We start from the raw sequence: 12,154 nt of genomic DNA, 5'->3' as shown, positions 1-12,154 counted from the left end.
ATACTGCAATGAATGAGTGAATTCCTTGATACCAGTGGTCTCTCGCCTAAATTCCTCCACCTACTTTCAACATCGCCCTCCACATTGGAAAGTGTCGAGGCACAGCAAACACTTCTGAGATGAGAAGTGATTGTTGTCTCTATGCATTTTGACCTCTCTTTGTACACAACCTATATTTATCATTATGGGATTTGCCAAGATGTCATTCTGACAAGCCACAGGGTTACAGGTATTCACAATTCTCTCCTCTTCCTACTGTTCAATCCATCAAATATCCAGGGCAGAGTGGGAAGACGAAAGCGACTGGCTTAAAAGAGCCCACTACAGCCCCTGGGCTGTCACATCTCGAAGGTCAAAGCTGGCAGAAGCCAATGGTCTTTTCATTTATTTTTCCTGACGCCCATCAATGAAAGCAATCGTGAGTAAAAGTTGTACCTGCCAGGAAAGGAATTGTCCTTTGTACTTAGTGGCAACCTTCACAGTTCAGGTACACTCTGACAGCTGCTTCCTGAGCCCCAGGGAGGGCTATACATCTATCCCTGGGCCCCAGCAGAAGGCGGGTGAAATACTTTTCATCTTGTCATCGATTGAAGACTCTTCTGTGATCTTGAACCGGGATTTAATTTTTAGATCCAGAGCTTATGTTTGAGAAGAACTACCATTGTAGAACTACCATAAATTGATCTGGTGTTTATTCACCTAACACAGAACACCTACTATGTGCTAGGCGCTGTGCCAGGCTGTGGGGAATAAGATGTACAAGCTGACGTCTTTACCTTCAAGGCTTTTGGTCCAGAGTTAAATGACCAAAAATCAGATGGTCTCTTGAAAAGGCTTTTTCTGACTGATAAGAATAGGTCTCAGTTTTCTCAGAGCCAGGCATGATACCAGGGTTCAGCTGCAAGGCCTGCTTGGGGAAATGGCATGAGAAAAGAAAAAAAAGACTCAAAAGATCTGTGTTCCCCTGTGTGTTCCCCATGACTATAAGCAAATTACTGAGACTCCTTGTGATTCAGTTTACTCATCTGTAAAATGGGGAGAATAATTTGTGGGACAGACAGCAGTGAAGATGAAATGAGTTGATAGACGTTGATGCACCTGGTAACCTGAACATGCACTATGCAGATACTCACCATGAATTTTAACATAGCACCTGCCTCCTGAGAACACAGAAGAGGCAATGGCTCTTCTGTCAACCTGGGACCTAGAGGAGAGTCAATACGTGCCATTCTAAAGAACAAAGATGGGTGGTGGATGGTGGGTGGATGGAGGCTCCCTCTGCTCTAAAAGATCTGGGTCTCTAGTCTACTCCGTACTCCTCTCAGGACCCTCTGGCCTTGAAAACCATAGTCTTTTGCAGAGAGGATAACAGGTGTGTCCCGACTAGACCTATGGGTGGACACCAGACCTATACACGGCCTTAGATCTCCCCCAGCCACCCATCAATGGGGGCTGCACAGGCAGGATCAGGCAAGGGTTGGAAAGCCAGTCACAGCCTGTCCACCTATGTGAGGGAGAAACGACTCCCCACCCTGCAATCACGCCCACCTCATCTCTTCAAGCTTTCTTCCTAACGTTTCTCCTTACTAGTTAGTAAAAGGAAATAAGAAAACTACCAGCTTATGTTATCGACCAATTCAAGCTGAGATGTTAGCCATGATTCTTAATTTTCAATGTATACCAGTTTCCCTGTGGCACTTTCGAAAATACATATGTCCATGCCCCTTCCCAAAACTAATAAAATCAGAATCACTTGGGATGAGATCAGCTCTATGAATTTTGTAAAATGCATGGTTCTGATTTGTTCCCCCAGAGCCTGAGATGTACCTGATTAATGGCTTGAAGTCCAGGTGCTCTAGAGAGAGACTAGCATGTTAGTGGTTGTTTCAATGTTACTACTCACAGCGGGTGAGAAATATGGTAAATCCTGGCATAGTCAGCGGGACTGGAACTTTGGGGTCCAACTTAGAGAATACAGGTGGTTACTCCAAGAATGAGGGGTGCAGAATTGCTACACTTGGCTCTCCTCACTCCCCCACCACCCAGAGCAGCCTGGAGGAGGCCAGCCCTGATTTAATCCTCACAACCACCCCATGAGGTGGGCCAATTATTACCATTTTACAGATAGGAAAATTGAGACTTATAGAGATTCAAAGACTTGCCCAACCTCCCAGCACACTTAGGACCCAAGTGTCATGACTGCATTACGCTCAGAGAACTCCTAGCTTCACGACTGCCCTTGACAAGCTTGGGTCTTCATGACTGTCCCCCTGCCTGAGAAGTCTGCCCTTGACAAGCCTGGGTGTGAGTGTTAAGGTTTTAAAAAATTATCTTTAAAGCCTTTGAATGGCTTTCTCTTTTTAGTGTAAATCACCCGTACATTAAAGCCCTTATTGTATATTTATCAGTGTGTTATTCAGACCAAGGGGAAAAGGAGAGAAGCTGACACTGTGAATGACTTTGAAAGTGAGAAAATGCTGGGCCTGAAATTAAATCATTGCGACACTGCCACTCGAGGGCATCAATTTCAATAAATGATCACCTTCTTTATATCCGACCCGTTTATCATGCAAAAAGGATGCAAGGAGGACTTGGGCTGAACAATGTTGAAGGCCACAGGCCTCTGATTTCCCACACTGGCCAGACTTGCCACATTGCTCTGGGCCAACTGGAGTTAAACCCAACGTAGCTTGGCAAAGGCAGTCGGACATCTTTTCAGAAGCAAATTCCTCGTGGCCTCTTTCCATGTTGCCCTATCCTGAGCCTCTTCCTCATTAGCCGGCTGAGACGTGCTGGTCTATTCACAGGAGACTTCAGGGTCTGTACACTAGTGGCAGAAAGACTCTGTGGGTCAGTGAGGGGTAACTGTCCTGTTTGCCAGAATGGTGGGCAGGGGCAAGAGCGGAGTCTGGGCGGGGAAAGTCATGTCCTGCTACCCCAGTCCTGACTGGCACCCTGAGAGGGTGTTGCTGATACTGTAGGATGAAAGAAGGAAGCAGAGAGCAGCTGGGAGCTCTGTTTAGAAGGTAAGAAGCCGAGGCTGGGAAGGGCTGTGGTTGTTCCATAGCCACGCTGCAAATTAGTGGCGGAACCAAGGCTGAAACTTCATCTCCTGACACCCTTTGGGTTGAATCACTTTGCGTTAGATTCCTCTGGCAGGTCTCCCAGTAAGATTGCTGCTGGTTTTACAGCTGGGGTCTTGGGTCAGAAGTGACTGGTTTACATAAACGTGGCAGCCATGTGAGAACCAACACTGACTTTGGGTTGTCTTCCCCTGGGGAGGTTGCTGCAGATTTTAGTCTAAGGGCAATAAGTGTCAGGACTTCTAGATACTGCTGCTCAGCCGGGAGACAGAGCACAGGAGGGCTGGGCTCCGGAGTGTGCACTCTGACCTTCATCACATCACATCCTGCCTCTAGGCTTGGTTCCCCCCAATCAGGAAATCATTGGGGAAAAGGGAACTCAAGTCTCCTCTGAGTGTAGGGTTGAGATCCTGCGGAAGGTGAATCTGTGTGCCGAGGACACTCATTTTTCTACCACCTTCTGGATCCAGCCGTGTTTGTGCTAGAATGGCCCTGACAGCTTATCTCAGCTCAAGTCCGAGTATCACCAAATCCTATCGGTTTAAAACACCTTTTCAAGTATTCAAATGATTGGCAAGTTCTATCCTCTCAGGGCCCAATTCTTCCCTCCACACCCTGTGTAGTCTGGTCATCCATGATAAAGTCCCCAGACACCCACTGCTGCAGGAGAAATCCCTGTGCTCGGAGAGGAAGAAGAGTTTGCGATGGATGTCCTGGGAGGAGCCCTGGAGAGTCGCTCCTGCAGCTGGAAACCCCACCAGCCCCTGAGTCTGTTTCTGAGGCCAGGAAGGCATGGGCTTCACACTGCTGGGCTGCTCTTTCTGAAACAGCTTTCCGCAGAGAGGCAGGGACATGCAGGAGGCAGAGCAGGAGCTGGGCATCCTGTGCTGGCTCTGCTGGCGCTGCTCTTAGCTTAGCCTCTCAATATCTCTGGGTCCCAACTTGAAAACATTTGTACAAGCATGTGCTGCTGCTCGCTTGCCTGTGTGTTCCGTACTGGGCTGGGTGCTCCCTGAAAGCTGTGCCTGTGCTGTCTTTGTCTGTTCCCAGCCCCTATTATACGGGAGGCGCTCAATCCATGGTTTTTAAATAAATGTATGCCCTGGAAAGCAGCTAGCACATATTAAGTGTCTACTATAATTGGGCAAATTGTGAGACATTTTCTTTGTGCCATTTCACAACTCACCGTATTAAGTAGGGTATTATCATATTCATTTAATTAATGGGAACTTTGTGGGTTCTAATTTTTAGTTAAGATGTCCTATCCTGTGCCTGCTGGATTCTGTGGCCAGTGGGGCTGGGCTACTGGACATCCCATTTCTCTGCTTCCTTGCTTTTGCGGCCATTCTGGCTGGCCAGGTGAGCAGGTGAACATGCTGGGCACTCTCTTTGTCATCTGTGCCCTAGGAGATCCTGGCCAAAGCCAGGCCATTTTGGCAGACATGTGCTCACTCTGTGATTCATTAGACCTGCTGCTTTCCAAGAGGCGGAAGGCAGAGCTGCTGGGATTCCCCAAATGCCTTCCCTGACGCCAGTGCCTCCAAGCAGGATGCTGCTCCCCATGACATTGTCTGCTCACAACTCATGGCTTCCGGGGACTGGGTAGCCTCTCTGACTTGTCATTCCTCAGCCCACGCCTCTGTGTCAGGCTCTCCCAAGATGACTTTGCTATGACAACTTCTTCCCTTATTACTATAAACACTGAATGTCATTTTCCAAATAGCAGTCCCCAAGCCACCATGTTCTGTTCTAAGAAGAAGCCAGCCTCATTTGTAATCATCCCTGTCACCATCAGGATTTCACTGTGTCCCCCTTGCCACACTGAGGATTGTGCTGTTGGTGTCATCTCTGACATTAAAAGGGGTGAGCTTCCAAAGAGGCAAACTGTCCAAGATCTCAAAACCAAAGGATTCTTGGGACTGACACTGACCCATAGTCAGAGAACAGACAAGTCTCAATCTTTTGTGTCAAAATTCTCAGCAGAACAGAGCCAACTAATGTATTAATGGCCTCTTACGTTTGCATCCTGCTCAGTGTGTACAAAACCCTTTACACCCTTTATTGCATTGACCCCATAGCAACATGTGAGTAGGACCAGCATCATCATCCCCATTTTACAGATGGGGAAACTGAGGTTTGGGAGGGGATGGGATTTGCCTGAAGTCATAGAGCTCTTTCTTGGAACATCCTTTGGTGGACCACCAAAGGCTGGCCTTTGTATCTTACATGCCTCTATAATTCTGATAAATAAAAAATAGCCAATAAATGATTGTTCATTGCCTAATGACTGAATTGTGAACTATGACTTACATTCAGGGCTTTGATTCACAGCATAATTTTTTTTCTGCTGCACCACTGTGAACTAATTGAGCTTTTCCAGCAATGGGTAAAAAGGTTCAGACCCCCTCCACTTTGTCTAGTCAGTGACCTTGGGCAAGTTATTTGACCACACTGAATTTCCTCATCTATAAAATGGAAGCTAATACTAGCTTCTGCTTCATTGTGTTGTTTAGTATTAAATTAAAAAAATGCATGTAAGGTGTATAGCGGTGACTGGCTAGCACATCTAGGAAGTGCTTAATAAGTATTAGTAATAGTTATAGTTATTATCATTCAAGGGTAGGGACTGGGCATTACATATCTTTGTAACCCAGGACTTGGTACAGCAGTTGGCAAGACACTTGATTGTAGGGCTCAAGACACTTGCTGCCAACACACACTCATCATGTGACATGGAGCAAGTCCCTTCCTTCTCCTGGGTCTCAATTCCAGTTCCAACACCTGTGAACTGACGAGGGTGAACCAGATAAATCCCATGGCTCCTCCCAGATTTAAAATGCTCTGGTTATTTCAGTATTTCAGTGGTTCTCATTGGGGATGATTTCATCTCCCAGGGCACATCTGGCCATGTCTGGAGACATGTTTTTGGTCACAACCACGGAAGGTGCTACTGGCATCTAGTGGGTAGAAGCCTGGGAAGCTGGGGACCATGCACAAGACAATGTTGATGAAAAGAATTATCTGGCTCTAGCTGTCAATAATGCCAAGACTGAGCAACCCAGATCCAGCTCTACACAAATACCCAGAGCTCTCTGAATTGCTGGACACGTCCCTGTGTACTACAGTTTGCCAAGATGCCCATGGAAGCAGCATTCCTCCATACAGCAGAGAAGTCTATGGATCTCCCCTTCAAGAAATTACTAAACAGTCCATACAGCTTTACTGAGAAAGCAATAGGCAGAACCCACCATCCCCCAGCCTAGCACACCATGGAGGTAGAGGATGGGTAACATCTCGTTCAGATGGGAACCCTCTGCAAGGTATTTTCTCAAATAAGTCCAAAGTCTAAGCTTTGCTAGAAATTTGAGATCTTTCTCCTGTAAACATGCCATAAAGAAGGATCTCTCATCCTTATCCTATATAATAAAAGGTTAGTATCCAAATCAACCAAATGGCGGAACAACCAGTCGCTATGATGTGCACTGACCACCAGAGGGTAGACGCTCAACGCAGGAGCTGCCCCCTGGTGGTCAATGAGCTCCCACAGGGGGAGTGCTGCACAGTGTCACCACTTCTAGAGGCACACTGAATCAGGAAGTAGGCAGGTATCTTCTAGAGTTCACTGACATGAGTATTGGGTGTCACTTCAGTATTGGGTAAGAGGTTCTAGAACAAAGGTTGTTCCAGTCTCTACTGATTTGAGAATGATACTGTGTGGTCTCCCTGATCAGTTCTGCTCTAGGTCCCACGCTCCTGCAGGACCCGCTAGGATGGCTACAATAGTTTGCTCTTTCCCTTCCCACCAAAGTTCTGCTAATAAAACCCACTTTCCAGCACATTAAATTACTTTCATTTCGGCCGTTTAACACTCCCCTTGGCTGTTTTTCCTTGGCTCTGTCTGGATTTTGGGAAATGAATATCTTTAACACCCACTCATTAAATGCCCACTCTGCCAGCTGCTCCTCTGGCCTCTGGAAGGCCACCAGCCTGGGCAGCCAGAGGGCCCCACAGACCAGGGCCCGAGACACTATCCAGAGAATAGCAGCAGTTATGGCTCAATCTGACCCCTACCCATTAAAGAGCAATTGTGAGCTTTAAGTAGATGTCACAGACTCTGAACTTTTTCGGCCAAAAGCCAAGTTGTCTTCAATAAAATAGATCTGGAATGGGCAAGGACTTACCCATGCTTCCCCGGAGTGGGTACCAGGAGGATCTCTCTTCCAGCCTCATTGTGGGGCAGCAGCTGGGCGACGTACCTCCCGGAAGGCTGCAGGTGCCTGTGCACGGAGACGGCCAGCCTGCAGTGCTCACTGCTGCTCCTCATCCACGGGCTCAAGATGGTATGCTTGGAGTTTGCTGAGGTGTTGAGGAGGAGGAAGGAGCCTGCCAAGAGACAAGGAAAGTGACTCTTCAGATCTGTCCAGACAGGTGGACCAGCAGCACCTCTGCAGCAGGTGTTAGAGACCAATGGCATCAAAGTCCGTGATGCTGGAGGCCTTTACCACTCTCTGCACACACCGCCCTCTTCCCCATCTCTTCCCTTTGTAAAATCTAAAACCTGATGTAAGAGAATGGTGACTGAGGACTGGGGCTTTATAATCAGGCACACCAAGGTTCTCACCTTAGCTCCTCTACTTAGTAGCTCTATGTCCTTGAGTCTCAGGCTCATCACCTGTAAAATGGGAATGGAAACCTCTATTTCAAGGGTGGATGCAAGGATTATGTGAGATAATCCTGGAGAGCATTTCACCCAGTTTTAGGCAGGGAGGAAGCACCTATTAAATAAACAACGATTTGATTTTACTGTCTTCGAAGTTAAAGTAGAGATGACAGCTCACAGATTCTTTGCCAGCCAATAGGTACAATTAACAAAATCCCCCATAGGAAACAGGGGAAGAATAGTGTGTATTACCTAATCCTCACAGGGTGAACAGTTAGAAACCCAACCCAAGTGCTAAGACATTCTTATAGATTTACATACTGGTCTAGGGGGACAGTCTAACCGAGTTACTCCCTCCATAAATGTGCCTAGTGGAGCCAGGACATGAGTGCCATCTTGTGAACATCAGTCTAGGGTACCTCCACACCCCAGAAACCAGGACTCTGGCATCTAGGCCACCCTTTAGGTCACAATTTAAATCAGAGCTGACTAAGTTCTCCATGTCACATTCAAGCCAGCTTGAGTTTCAATTTATTGTTGGCCAATTCAGTTTCCCAGTAATGTATGCATTAGCTCTCGGTTCTCAAATAGTTATGACCGGCTCAAGGTTTTCCTTGAGAGGCGTGTGCTTGGGAAGGAAGTATTTGGGTCACTTATAAGGTAGTAGTTAAGATCCTGGCTCCTGCTCCTTTGCTTACTTGCTGAGTGAACTTGGGCAAAGCAGTGACTTTCTCAGGTTTCAGTTTTCTGTTTATCAAATAGGGTGAGAAGGGTTGGCTGAACCTATAAATCTCTGAAGATTCATTTCTGCTCTCGGGTCTATGAGCCATGTGAATTTGCAACTGGTCTCCAGAAAGAAATTCCTACAAACTCATCACCCCCACGCCCACCCCCACCCAGTGCTGTGCCTGTGGCCGAGTTTCCCTCTGGGGCAAGCCAACCCTAATTCCAGTAGCAGTGGCCAGTGACAGACAAGAAACTTGTATTCCTGGTGGTTACTGTCAGCATAAGAGCACAGCACCTGTTACTGCTCCAGGCATTCCTTCTGGTGCACTAGTTTACTTGCCACTCTTCTGCGTTGCAGTTTTGGACCATTAGATGCTGCTCCTTGGCTGTGGAAGCCAATTCCAACAAGATCTCCAACACTTCCGGTGGGAACCAGCTAACGAGTGTTCAGCTCAGCCTTTTACCCACCCCCCCCTTCTTTCTGGGCACCTCAAATTAGTCTCCTTCTCCAGATAACAGGACTTACCAAGTAGGCAAATGAACTAGCACCCCTCAATAGAGAATGATGCAGATAAAAAAAAGGGGGTATTCCTATGAGAAGCAAAGCAGTGTCCAAGGAGAAGGCATTGTGTCAGGATTAGAGATTTGCTATTTTCTGAAGGTAGGTGAATGTTACTTTTGGTTAAAATCAGGAGAGGTCAGCACAAGACTGTTTCTGAGCTGGATGGCATATACTGGAAACTGAGTCCTCTGTAATGTTAGGAAGCTTTAGCATGGCATATGGGCCTTTGAAACTGCTCTACAACCCTTGGTAAATAATCTATATCATTACTCTGTTTTACAATGGGGGAGACATTCTTATAATGGGCTTGGAAGTAAAATAAAAGAATTAGAATCAAAGATTCAGAATTAAAAAGGACTCAACGAGCATATAATATAGTGCTCTTGCTTTTCTATGGAAGCAGACTGGAGATCACAATGGGAAAATGACTTATTCAAAGTCTTAAATAGGAAGTCCAGACCAGACCTCTGGTCTCTGAACTCTTAACCAGTGCTCTTTCCCTTCTTCCCTTTTCATTATCCCACTGTATCCTTTATCCTAAAAAATGACCAGGGTGCCTTGTGGCCAAGTTGTGTAGTTCAGGAACTCAGAGGGATGGGGAAGGAGAAAGAAAGGCAGATGGGACCTGAACCAAATCCATTTGTGCACTGGCTTCCTTACCCACTCGCTCTGCCCTCAACGTTCATTTAATGGATGCCTATTCTGAGCAAAGATTCAAGCACTGGCTCTGCCCTGGGGACACAGACATGAACCAGACACAGTTCTGGCCTTCAAGGAACATCAGGTCCAGGAGGGATGATGAGGTGTTTGCAGTAACTGCAATCAAAAGCAGAGGTTCTAAGTCACAAGACACAAACAGGCTTTGAGCTAGTCTTCAAGGGCAAGAAAAACAAAGATATTGGCAGAATCCACAGTGCAGGATCTGAGAGGCATAAATGCAGAAAGTGTGTCATGGCCTTGGCTACAGAGTAGAGTACATGAAGAGAAGGCTGGGGAATAAGAAAGGCTAGGGTGGGGGGTGGGGGACCATAGAGATTTAATTCCTGGCTGAAGATGTTCATCTTTATTTTGTGAAGAATAAGGAGCCAGAGGAGGTTTTTGAGCAGGACAGTGACATCATCAGAGTGGTGCTGCAGGAAGATTACTCGGGTATGGTGGGAGACAGGGGGTCAATACTGACTCAACTGCATCCTACTCCACCAGTTCTCACTAGGCATGACTAAACGTAAACATGATGGCCTTGTATGTTACCATTTTAAGCAAAGGTATTGTGTTGGGGACAGACTCTGGGATTGACTGGGGTTTTCAATACTGTACTAGTGTATCTGGCCAGAGCAGGTGAGAGTTCTAGAATCACTTCTGGGTCAGAATCTTGTTCCAGACATTTTGGAGTCATGGTCTGGGGTTAGGAAAAAGCCATACATGCCACACATAAGGTGTCCTGGTCTGAGATTGTATCTGATGTATTCAAATAGGTGGAAAGTCGACTGAAACCAATTTTGGAGCTTCTGAAGGAAAGAATGTAGGTAAATAAAGGAGGTGTTCCCCTTCTCATAAAAAAAAGTTTACATGCATGTGCGCATGTGCACACAGATACACACACACACACACACACACACACACACACACACACACACACACCTGGGAAAATCAAGTTCCCAGCAGGAGAAAATGAGGCTGAAAATGCCAGGACATGGGGGTCTTACAGCACCACTGTTCCTCCTTCATGGGTGTGAAAACATGTAAATTCTGTCCTTGTAATTCAGTACCTCAATAATGGGACTCTTTCAGAGATGACTGGAAGATGGATGATTCCTCCATTTCTAATATGTGAGATGATGTTTATATGAATTTTATTTTGTGCAACTGGACTATCAATAAGAGACAGAACTTAAAGTATTTTCACTCTCAATGAAACTCTGTAGTTGAGAGCTATCTCTTCATCAGCAGCTTTCCTCTACCAAAAAAAAAAAATACATTTCATAAGCTCCTTGGGATATTGTCAGCATAAATCTTTTAAAGTCAGTGAGAATTTATCTCTCTTCTCCCTCTTTTCTGTTTCCTGTTTACTTTGCTCAGAATAGCTTGGGGCTATGTGAAGGCTCCTGGGGTCCCCTCTAATTAAGAGGGATGGCCTGGCAGCTCACAGACCTTCCCCCATGTGGGCCGTGGGGCAATGCAGAAGCAGATCAAAGGCTTTGTTTACATAGTGCTGGGAGTGGATCCTGGTTTCCTTATTAGTGGATTGGGTTGATATGTTCAACACTTAAATATGAAATAGTTGTTGTTTTTACCTTTGGTCACCAGTACAGGGATGTGGGCTTAAATTATGAATCAGAAACCAAGGGCAGGAACCTCGAGGTCAGACAGACTCTTTCCTATCCAGGCTCTGCCTCTATCCAGTTCTAGGATTTAGACAAATTATTTAAATTCTTTAAACCTTAGTTTTCTCAAATTCAATATGGATGTAGCCTACTTCCTATGGCTGTGGTGGGGGTGAAATGAAACACTAGTAATATGCATAAGGGGCCAGTACAGCTCTTGGTCCTTAGTAGGAATGAGATACATGGTGTTTCCTGCTTCGAGGAGTCTGAGCTCTGTCAGTAGCCTTGGAATCAGAAGGACTGAATTTGAGCCACTACCAAGCTTCCTTTGTTTGTAAACTGCAAGGACTGGATAGAGTCTCTCTAAGGGACCCTACAGCTCCAAACTGTCAGTAACTCTATCTGCCTGCCTGGAATATTATTCATCTAAAGGAACCCTGTCAAGTCTCCAAGCCCCCAAGCCCTAAAGACTTCTCCTCCTAATTCACCTCTCTGGGGTTTTTAAACCCAGAGTTTCAATCAACTGATCAAATACTCTGTGAACTGATTCCCTGCCCCACTTCCTCGCTTCCCATACCAGCATCATTTTTTCTGGAGATGCTTTTGCTATAAGGCTATTATCACTTCTAAATGTCTGATATAGCACAATGCTTGTCACATGCCAGGTATGCAATGACTTTAAAATATATATATATATATATTTTATCGATTTCAGAGAGGAAGGGAGAGGCAGAGAGAGATAGAAACATCAATGACGAGAGAGAATCATTGATTGGCTGCCTCCCACACACCCCACATT

The 12,154-nt window shown here is 46.1% G+C and overlaps 1 protein-coding gene across 1 annotated transcript in view; it reads right to left on the bottom strand.

The window, feature by feature from the left end:
- The window catches only part of ALK (anaplastic lymphoma receptor tyrosine kinase), a gene marked incomplete at its 3' end in the record, with an annotated part of 551,341 nt that overhangs the window by 232,315 nt on the left and 306,872 nt on the right, over window positions 1-12,154 (bottom strand). Inside the window, exon 4 of the mRNA XM_005886069.2 lies at window positions 7,265-7,466. Coding sequence (XP_005886131.1) covers window positions 7,265-7,466 — 202 coding nt within the window. The remainder of the gene's footprint in view (window positions 1-7,264; window positions 7,467-12,154) is intronic.

Source organism: Myotis brandtii, unplaced genomic scaffold (assembly GCF_000412655.1).
Source record: "Myotis brandtii unplaced genomic scaffold, ASM41265v1 scaffold953, whole genome shotgun sequence".
In the NCBI taxonomy this organism is placed as follows: domain Eukaryota; kingdom Metazoa; phylum Chordata; class Mammalia; order Chiroptera; family Vespertilionidae; genus Myotis; species Myotis brandtii.
The sequence above is the reverse complement of the archived record's forward strand: the minus strand, read 5'-3'. Positions and strand labels throughout refer to the sequence as shown.